At 62.8% G+C, this 10,019-nt stretch overlaps 1 protein-coding gene across 1 annotated transcript; it reads right to left on the bottom strand.

The window, feature by feature from the left end:
• Positions 1 to 2,689: 2,689 nt before the first annotated feature.
• CHI3L1 (chitinase 3 like 1) lies at positions 2,690 to 9,645 on the bottom strand. The gene is made up of 10 exons (XM_081114582.1): positions 9,284 to 9,645; positions 9,037 to 9,066; positions 8,241 to 8,442; positions 7,750 to 7,806; positions 6,767 to 6,917; positions 6,254 to 6,375; positions 4,478 to 4,601; positions 3,872 to 4,054; positions 3,430 to 3,546; positions 2,690 to 3,266 (listed from the first exon to the last, which is right to left on the bottom strand). Exons 1-10 carry the CDS (start codon positions 9,330 to 9,332, stop codon positions 3,126 to 3,128), a joined length of 1,176 nt encoding a protein of 391 aa, XP_080970708.1. The 5' UTR covers positions 9,333 to 9,645; the 3' UTR covers positions 2,690 to 3,125.
• Positions 9,646 to 10,019: the final 374 nt, after the last annotated feature.

Here is a 10,019-nt window from a genome sequence, read left to right as displayed (position 1 = left end):
TGCCGGGCTGGCTGTGGTCAGGCTGAGTGTGCAGAGGTCAGCTGTGGAGGGTCTGGGCCTCCAGGGTGCCTGGGACACCTAGGACCAGGCTTATATAGGCAGGGCTGCCCCACCCCCGGCCAAATGGTTCCCAGCTGTGGGGTCAGGCCAGGTGGGGGCTGGGAGTGGGGAGGCGCCTCGGCCAGGAATAGCTCTGGGGGAGGGACGGAGGGTCCCTTGAGAGGGCACTGTGTCGTCCATCACCCGGGTTGGCTCCCAGCAGCCAGGGTGCTGGTGCCCAGATGGGAGGAAGGCACAGATGGGTGAGATAGGACGCTGGCAGTGGCTGGTGCCAGGGGTCAGGGCAGTGGCAACAAGAGCTTCCATCTGGAGGGTGAACCCAGCTCAGGCCGCCTTGGCCTCCTGGGGGTCACGTGTGGCCAGGCCCCGGAGCCTGGGGCTGGGGCCCAGACAGCCCGAAATAGCCTCCCCTGGGAGCCATGCCTCTGCACGCCCCCCCCCCCCCATTCCCGGGGGTCTCCCTTGTGCTGTACGTTGCCGAGGGCCCTAGGGAGGGAGGAGTTGGGGTGCCAAGGTGGGTCTCTCAGCAACGGGATCCCAGGAAGGGGGTCCAGGGCCCTGTTACTGGCTCTCTGAGATGCTGGCAGGACCCTCTTGGGGCCTCCGTTGCCCCACCTATCACAGCGCCGCTGACAGACCCCCAGCCCTGGGGTGGTTCATGTCAGTAAGGCAGGTGTGGGAAGGACCATGGAGGAAGCCAGCACTCGGAACCTTCTAGATACTTCAAAGCAGGGCCTGGCGTGGGCATTGGCAGGGGAGGAAATGAGGCAGGGACATATTTGTAGTTGCTGGTTCGTTCATCCCTAACATGCCAGATTGGTGACCATCTAAATCCGGACAACACTAGGGTCAGGGAGACGGAGACCAGAGCTCTTACTGCTGCTGGGCGTGTGGACGGAGGAATCCCCTTTGGAAAACGTGGCCGAGCACAGTGCACACTCCACGCCCCGCGGTGCCAGCCCGAGGCTCTCGGGAGACAGCCCTGCAGGAACCGTCCCCACAGGATCATGCGCCACAGCTGGCAGCTCAGAGAGTGCTGCCCCGGCAGGGGGTGCGTAGGCGACTGTGAGAGAGTCTGCACCCACCAAGCACCACGCCGTCATCCCACCCACATCCAATGCAGACGCAGTCAGTGGCCGGCTCTCTGCTCCCAGGGGCGTCCCCAGGTGGCGAGACCCGGAGGAAGCCAGGATGTGGCTGCCGCGAGCAGAGTTTCAGGAGCATTTCTGAGGTCTCGTTTCCTGTCCTGGGTGGCGGCTACACAAGTTTTCACAATAAATCAATTCTTTAAATGAAAGAAACACAGGCCAGGCCTGCTTCAGCCTGGACGGTGTCCCCCATGTCAAGTCCAGCACACGTGTAGCTTATGCAGGTCCTCAGCCACAGGCACCGTCTTCTCTGTCCCCGGGGTGAGGCCACGCGCGTGGCTGCCTCTCTCCCCTGGCTGTCCTTGTGGGGAGTGGCGTGGGGGCCGGTGCCAGGCGACTCAGGGTCCTGCCGGGCAGGGGTGGGCCCTGGAGACCGATCCCCATCCCTTGCGCTGAGTCTGCAGCTATAAGTGAACGTGACTAAGTGCAGGACCCTGAGTCACCCCTGCCGGGCGTGTCCCAGTCGGAGGAAGGCTGGGCCAGGGGGCAGGGTGGAGGGGTGGCCGCCCTGGAGGGCTCATAGCCCGGCTTTCAAAGACCCTGTGTGGTGGGTACACCGTACACGCGAAAGCACGCATGGCCTGTATTTCTTTCAGGGATCAGGGAAGCTTGGCCCCACCGGCCGGCGGGGAAAGGTCACGTACTCCCAGGCTCTGGCCAGGTCCCCACCTTCCCTGCCTTTGGCTGAGCTGTGACCTTGAGACCAGCTGCATCTGCCCAGCTCCAGCTGGTTCAGATTTCAATGCAGCCAATAGGTATTTCCTTCCCTGCACCTCAAACCAGCGTCACAAACCCCTGGCCAAGTCACAGAGTCCAAACACCAGATCCTCCACGAACGAATCCTCGAGGACTTTCTCTGCCTGCACAGCTGTCATCCCACACGTCCCCTCCTGCCCACCCCATGTCTCAGGCCAGCCTGGCTGAGGAGCCCTGCTGGATTGAGGGCTCAGTGTGTCCCAGGAGAGAGATGAGGGGACGGGGTTGCTGTGGCGATAGGAAGGGCCCCTCCATGGCAGTGAGCCCTTGGGAATGGCAGGACCATGGGGAAGCTGGATCCAGACCTGGGCGAATCCAGGAGGACGCGTGATGCAACCTGGTGTCTCCTTCCAGCTGGAAGTTGAGTCAGAGCTCTGCACCCTGGCCCTGTGCTGGCGCCTACATCTCCCCTGGCAGATGAAGGGTTAGGATTGGGGCGTCCCTCCTTCTCCTTCCTGCTGGCCTTACAGAAACAGGGTTCTCTCAACAAGGAGCTGAGGCGAGAGCTCTGGATGACAGTGAGTTCCAGTGGATGCTCTCAGCCCTGCCGGGTGGAGCCAGGCAGGCGGGTTTGAAGAGGCTGCCTCTTTCGGGGACTCCCAAGGCCCTGGCAGTGACCATGCTGGCCTCTCCTTCTGCAAGCTCAGGGCCCCCAAACTTGGGAGAGAGGAACCCAGACGAGAGGGGAGAGAGGAGCCCATGGGCCTCAGAGACGGGTCAGCAAGTGCCAATACAGAAGTTCTGGTGCTTTATTGAGCAGCTGGGGGTTGGGAGGGAGGCATGAGGACGCTCCTGGGGGAGGTTTGAAGCTGGGCATGCGGAGGCTGTGGTCTGTGTGGTCACTGCTTCCTGCACGACGTCTGTGCTGGGCGGAGGAGCTTGCTCGTGTGGGCTCTGCCCAGGAGGCCCAGGGAGGGAGTGGCGTTTTCACTCCTCGACGTGTGCGCTGTTCCTGCCTGACACTGTGGGGATCCAGCCCTCACTGCCCACAGCCCCGCCGCCCCCTGCAAGCCCACAAAGCTGAGCGCAGAGCTCAGAGCTGGACCCTCTGCAGGGCCAGGGACGGAGGCTGAGGTGCAGCTGGGCAGGTGACCAGCTCCTGAGCAGCAAGAACCCTGGGAGCAAGAACCCCTGCCCAGCATGTGCTGGACGGACGGAGCGCTAAGCAGCAGCCAGGGCTTCCTTGATGGCGCTGGTGAGGGGGAAGTGAAGATTCTGGCCGCAGAAGGTGCCCCGGAAGTCGTCCAGGTCCAGGGCCCACACCATGGCTCCTGCCAGCCCCTGGTTCTTCAGGTACTGCACCTGGCAGGGGAGGCCCAGAGGGGCAGCGCTGGGCTACCTGCCTGATGTGCGTAGGGGGGACCTGCTGTCCTGGCCCCTCCCCAGGTGACTCAGCATCGCCCTCCAGCAGGGCACCCTGGGCTCCTCTCCCTCTCCCTCCTGGGGCATGGCCTGCGAGACCTACCTTGTTTTTGACGCTCTCCTGGTCATCGTACCCCACCCACTGGTTGCCCTTGGTGGCATAGGGGACCTGCTGGTCAGGGAGTCGATGCACGGTCGCTCCATGAAGGAAGTCACAGATCTGAGCAGAGGACAGTCAGGGTGTGAGGGGCTGCAGGGCACAGGGTGCAACTCCTCCAGCCTCTCAGCCGCAGGCACATGTGCCCTTGGGCAGACGCCTGGCTGCCCGCTCGCTGTGGGAACAGAGGCCAATGTCCCCAGCTGTGTGGTCCTGGCTGCGAACAGCAGAGGCCGCCAGAAACCAAAGCACCTGGGGCTGGCGGACAGAGGAAGACCGGGTGTGCCTGACTCCCCTCAGCCTGGACGCCCGTCCCCTGGAACACGAAGAGCAGAGGGGGTGGGCGGCGGCTCACCTTCCCCAGGAACTCCCTTCTCCCGAGTCACACCTCATAGTAAGCGAGTATCCCGCCTTCCTTGGTGAACTGGCCGGGCAGCCCGGGCCCCGAGATGGGGGCTCCCACTCCGCTCTTCGAAGAGGCCAGCGTGAAGCTCCTCCCGAAGGTGGGGATGCCCATGAGCAGCTTCTTGGCCGGGACCCCCAGCCTGAGCGCGTAGCCCACGGCGTAGGCCTGGGGGGTGGGGGACAGTGGAGCTGTCAGTCTGTCCTACACACACCTGGGGCTCCCCTTCCTCCCAGGGACCCATAACCTCAGTCTAAAGGGCACTGCACAGCTTGGGTCTCAAAAAGCCTCCTGAGCACAGGGAGGAGTGTCAGCTACGACAGCTGTGAAACCGGATGGCGGGCTCAGGCTCCACGGTCAGCAAAAGGCAGGTCTAGACCCAACCGGCCTCCCCAGCACCGGGCCTCCATCCTCTCGTCCCCCCTCGGCCTGCACGCGCCCCCCGGGGCCATCAGTTGAGGTCTGGCTCCTCCACAGAGGGGTGGCGCCCTCTGTTCTCCGACTGTGGGGACACGTGGACCCTGAGCCTCAGTCTCCGCATCTATGGCCTGGGCCCGAAGCCCCTGCCATGCAGGGCCCTCCCCCACTCACAGCGTTGCTGTATCTGTCAGAACTGGCGACCTCCTGGCCTCGGAACAGGGGGCTGTGGTGTCCCGCGCTCTGGCGCCAGGCTCCATGGAAGTCGTAGGTCAGGAGGTTGATGAAGTCCAGGTGTCTGTGGGAGCGGAGGGAGAGTGAGGTGGGAACTAGAGAAGCTGCCAGTCCCGCGGGATGTGAGCAGGGCAGACTGGAGAGACGGGCCATCCACCCAACCCAGTCTGGCCCAGTGATCCACTGTCCAGGCTCCCAGACCAGACTCCTCCAGCCCATACGTTCATTGTGCTGAGAGCAGATTAAGGCTGTTATCAACTGCCCGTCTGCTGTGGCTCAGTGGTTGAGTGTCGACCTATGAACTGGGAGGTCAGGGTTTGATTCCCAGTTGGGGCACATGCCTGGGTTATGGGCTCCATCCCCAGTAGAAGGCATGCAGGAGGCCGCCGATCCATTATTCTCTCTCAACATCGATGTTTCTATGTCTCCCTCTCCCTTCCTCTCTGACATCAATCCTGTCTAATAAAGAGGAAATATGCTAATTGACCGTCACGCTGTCACAAAGATGGTGGCGCCCACAGCTAATGAGGAGGGAATATGCTAAACGACTGCCCCACCCTCAGAGATGGCGGCACCCACAGCCACAAGATGGTAGTGCCCAGTCCCCTCAGCCCCGCCAGGGCAGCAGGCGTGCTGCAAGGCCGGGCCTGCCCCCAGGCAGGCCCGGCCTTGCCATGCACCTGCCTCTAGAGTTCCCCAGTCCCCTTAGCCCCCAGCCTCCCAGGGCTAGCCTTGGATGTTGGCCCTGGGTGGCTAGGGTGCTGAGGGGACTGTGAGACTTCAGAGGCAGGCACACTGCAAGGCCAGGCCCCCAGCCGCCCAGGGCCGGCTCAAGGCACAGGCAAGCCTCAGATGGCAGCTGCCCAGCCACCCAGGGCCACCCGAGGCTCAGGTAACCAGGGCCGGCTGAGGCTTGCGCTGCTGGCAGTGGCAGCAGCAGAGGTGTGATGGGGGCGTCGCCTTCCCCTGATTGCCAGGTCACCACCTGCCCCTGAGGGCTCCTGGACTGTGAGAGGGGGCAGGCCGGGCTGAGGGACCCCCCTCCACTGCATGAATTTTCATGCACTGAGTCTCTAGTAAAAGCATATTTTTTAAAAAGTGTCATCAACAGACAGCAGGACAAAGGGCGCCAGACCTGGACATGCACACAGGAGGCAGCAGGTAGACTCGTGGACCTGAGCGTCAGGTGTTGGGGCGAATGCCTGAGTCCTCCCCTCCTCATGGTGCATTTAGGCTCTGAGTCTCCACCCCCCAAAGGTGGTAAAGAAGACCTGATGTCATAGCAGAGCTCTTGTCCTTCAGTCCTGGCTTCCTGAGGCCCAGGCCTTAGCCCCAGCGGCCATCAGGCCCTTGGCTGTGGCTGCTCCTCATTTGGGGGTCGGGGGGCAGGCTGAGGAACAGGGGGACCTGCCTGAGTGAGCCTCTCAGGCTGCCCTGGCCTCCTGGCAAGGAAGTGCCGCTCAGGTAGGAGCACTGAGCCTCCTGCAGACAGCGCCGGGGCGGGCCGGCGGGCGTGGCTGGCTGGTGTGTAAGCTCCTCCTACTTCCTTCCCACAAACTCCTTCCCGGCCACTCTCTCCACCGTCATACAAGACCCAAGTGGAAAGGAAGGAGAGGTGTTGTTCTCCCCACGACGGACGGGGAGACGAGACGCAGAGGGAGCGTGGCCTCCTGAGCTGCCTCTGGCTCTCACGGAGGGCAGGCGGCGGGCACTCACTGGGCCAGCTGGGACATGTCGTAGCCTCCGTCCAGGGCCACCTTCCCGGCGGACACCGCGGCGGTCAGGAGCAGCGGCTGCTTTTCCTTCGGGGCTTCCTTCACAAACTCCGCCTTCATTTCCTGGTGAGAGGGAGGCCGCAGGTGAAAGGGGTCCCGGGGGTGGGAGAGAGCCCCGTGCTGGGAGGCCAGTTCTGAGCACCTCACGCCCCCTGAGGGGCTCCGGGGACCACGGGCGGCACCTCAGTGTCCTGTCCCCAGGCCTATCCTGGGACCCATCCCGTGCCCACCCCCTACCCCGTCACTCAGCGACTCCTGCCCTGGAGGGACCGCGAGATCCCAGGTGGACTCCCGGGGCCTGCCTTTCGGTCTGCGCGCTGTCCCCGCAGGCACACGAGACCAGAGTGAGCGTGCCAGGGCTGGTGCTGTGGGCGATCTGTCTGGACGGTCGCTCTCCCCGGTCCCTGGAGATGCTTGGGCTGCCCTCCCTGGATGTCCCGGACCCGACCAGCACCTTGACCAGAGAGGTGAGATGCCGCTTGTCCTTTCGTCCAGGGTAGAGCCAGGCCAGGTCCAGCCCGTCGAAGCCATGGGTCCGAAGGAACGGTGGCACCGACTTGATGAAAGTCCTGCGACTCTGGGTGTTGGAGGCTATTTTGGAAAATCTAGGAATGAAATCACCACAGAAGAGTGCTTAGTGCTGAGAACTGGGCACGGTCCCCTCTGGGGGGTTTCTGTGCCCCGAGGAGCAGGGAGCCTGAGCCCACAGCCCCAGGAGACACAGCCAGGGTGGGACCCACTCTAGTCATGTGCTTTGGAGCCAGACACCCCTGGTTCCCAAGGGAGGCTCCGTCACCCACTATCCAAGCCACTCACAGGTTGTAACCTGGGTCTCAGTGCACTCATCTGTGAAATGGGGATGAATATAGTCTCTCGGTGCCACTGTGAGGATTTCATGTGAAATGGCCTGAAAGGGCGCCTGACACTTAGTAACCACTCACTGAATGGGAGCTGCTGTGGCCGTGCCCCGCCCCTCTGTACACCCCGCCCCCTCTGTACGCCCCGCCCCCTCTGTACACCCCGCCCCCTCTGTACACCCCGCCCCCTCTGTACGCCCTGGCCCCTCTGTACACCCCGCCCCCTCTGTACACCCCGCCCCCTCTGTACACCCTGCCCCCTCTGTACACCCTGCCCCCTCTGTACGCCCTGGCCCCTCTGTACACCCTGCTCCCACACCACCCTCTCCGGGAAGTCCTCCCAGGCTCTCCACCCGTTTCCCATTCTTTCCACCCCACTCCGTCCGGCCTCAGGTCTGAGGTGGTAAAAAGGAGCGATCAGCTCCACTGTCAGCTGTTGTGCGGCTCTTGGCACGTCCCTCTTGTTTGTACACAAGGTGGGGCCCTGACGGCATTTCGGCTCCTGTGCCTAACTAGTCTGGGGTCCCTCTGAGCCTCATGTCCACACTCCTAGTCCAGCTTCGTCTGGGGAGGGTCATACCTTTCAGAACCGAAGTTCCATCCTCCCACAGACAAGAGGGTCTTCAGGTTGGGGTTCCTGTGCGGAGGAGGAGGCGGGAGGCAGGTGACGCAAGTGCCGAGACACCGGGTGGCCCCAGGTTTGGCTTCCAAGGTCCTTCCAGCCCTGAGACTCTGTTTCTGAGACTAAGGTGGGCTGCCTATCCCCCCCCCCCCCTTCCTCAGTGGGGAATCCAGGATATGGAGAAATAGAGCAGCAGCAAGGTCCATGCGCCCGAGAGACGCCCTCAGTGACAGTGATGGGGAGGCCTCCCTTCTCAGAGCTCAGTGGTGCCCTTTCTCCAGCCGCCTCCATCATCACCCAAACACTGCCCAGCACCTGCCGACGTCACCGCCTGCCACGTAAGCTAAGGCCTCAGATGATCTACCCAGAGGCTGGGCCACACGCTGGAGAGAGGTGCCCTGCCCAGGACCAGCCGGCCCACCTCCATCCTCCCCCTGCCCTGGCCCAACCTGGTCTTCAGTGTGTTCAGCGTGTCGTAGAGAGACACATCGTTCCACTCCCAGGTGTCGATCTCGTCGTTGCTGATGTTGGCGAAGCTGTAGATGACGTGGGTGCAGAGGAAGGGGTCTATGGCGTCTGGGAAGCAGCTCCCGTCCCCCTCTCGGTACTGGGACCAGCTGGTGTAGTAGCAGACCAGCTGGTAGGCGGCACCTACAGGAAACGTCAGGTGGGACCTGGGCCAGGGTTCCACCGGCGACCCTCTCGCTGAGCCCTGAGCTCAGCACTCAGGGCAGAGTTGCAAAGGTAGAATGTGAATAAAGGGGCGCCTCCGGGAGTCCCCAGGCTGATCAAGAAGAGTGAGGTCAGGAAAGGTTCCTGGAGGAGACCCCGGCCTCTAGGGTGGACCTAGCAGACCCCGTGGTGGGTCCTTGACCTGAGAGGCTCTGGCGGCCTCTTCTCTGGGTGTCCTGGCTTGTCAGCACCAGGCCCTGCAGCCCTTCCCCCAGCTGTGCCCCAGGGCAGCGGTCCCAAGTCCTCCTGGTGCCAAGAAAGCGTTTCTGCCCTCCTGGTCCTGCAGGCAGGACAGCGGGCATCTCCCAGCCACACTGCCCCTGGGCTCCCCCAGGCCTCACTGAACCCTTGGAAATATTTGTATTTTGAAAATTTTCAAATATACAGACAAGTAGACACTTGTAAAATAAACATCCAGATAACGATGGTAACTGTTCTCCACCTCCTTTAACAAACATGAATCTGCCGATCCTTCCTCACCACCCCCCTCCTGGGACCCAAGGGGGTACTCACAGCTCTGCACCACCAGCAGGACCACAAAGCCTGTGGGAGAACCAGGGTCAGACCCTGCAAGTGCACCTGCCCCTCCCCCCTCCTCCTCCTCCTCCCTCCTCCCCCGCCCCTGGCTCTGCTTCCTCTCCCGCCACTGCCTCTGCTCTCCCCACAGCAGGTCCAGACCCCTCCGTGCAGTGGCTCTGCAGGCCGTCTGGGCCCTTCGGCCTGAACACCCACAACCCAGACCCTTGGGCAGCCCAGAGACCTGTCTGAGCCACCCTCAGACCCGTCCTGGCCGCAGCAGAGAGGGGCATGGTGTGGCCTCTTGCTGTGCTCCTGTGACCAGCTGCCTCTTCCGGGGCCTCGCCTCCTTTTATACCTGTTCCCTCCACTCCCTGTGCCCAAAACCACCCCTTTTATGGGAACTGACTGGCAGTGAGGGAACCAGCCCGCTGGGAAGTGGTGGGAGGAGCACTGTCGGCCCAAGGGAGATTGAGAAACCCGCAGAGTTTTGAAAACTCGGGCCAGGTCCTCATGAGCACCTGCCAGCCAAAGAGCCAACAGGATGACGGGGCTTCCCGCATTTCCAAAGACCTCCACTTCCTGGCCTCTGCAGCCCCCGCACCCAGCTCTTCCAGCCAGCAATTACCAGGCTTTCCTGGCAGCCGTGTCCTTCCCCGTCCAGGCTCCTGGCCAGGTGGAAACTGTTGTGTAACCCACTGCGCCCCAAACAAGGCTGTCCTGTGTTTTCTCAGCGAGCCCAGCAGCACCCCGCCTCTCCGCTCAGCGTTCCCCTCTGCACGCTGTGTCCCGCAGCTTGGCCCTAGAGTAGAGGCCTTTCAGCCACGGACGTGCTGGCTCTGAAAGTGGCCCCGGAATGAGCAGAAGAGGGCGCGTTGGGAGCCGGGGTCTGCAGGAGGCACCAGGGAGCAGTACAGGTGACTCCTGATTCCCCAGGAGCAGGCCATGCCTCCTGATTTCCACAGCCGCTGCTCCTGTCT

Source organism: Myotis nattereri (assembly GCF_964212035.1).
Source record: "Myotis nattereri genome assembly, chromosome: 20".
NCBI classification, from domain to species: Eukaryota; Metazoa; Chordata; class Mammalia; order Chiroptera; family Vespertilionidae; genus Myotis; species Myotis nattereri.
The sequence above is the reverse complement of the archived record's forward strand: the minus strand, read 5'-3'. Positions and strand labels throughout refer to the sequence as shown.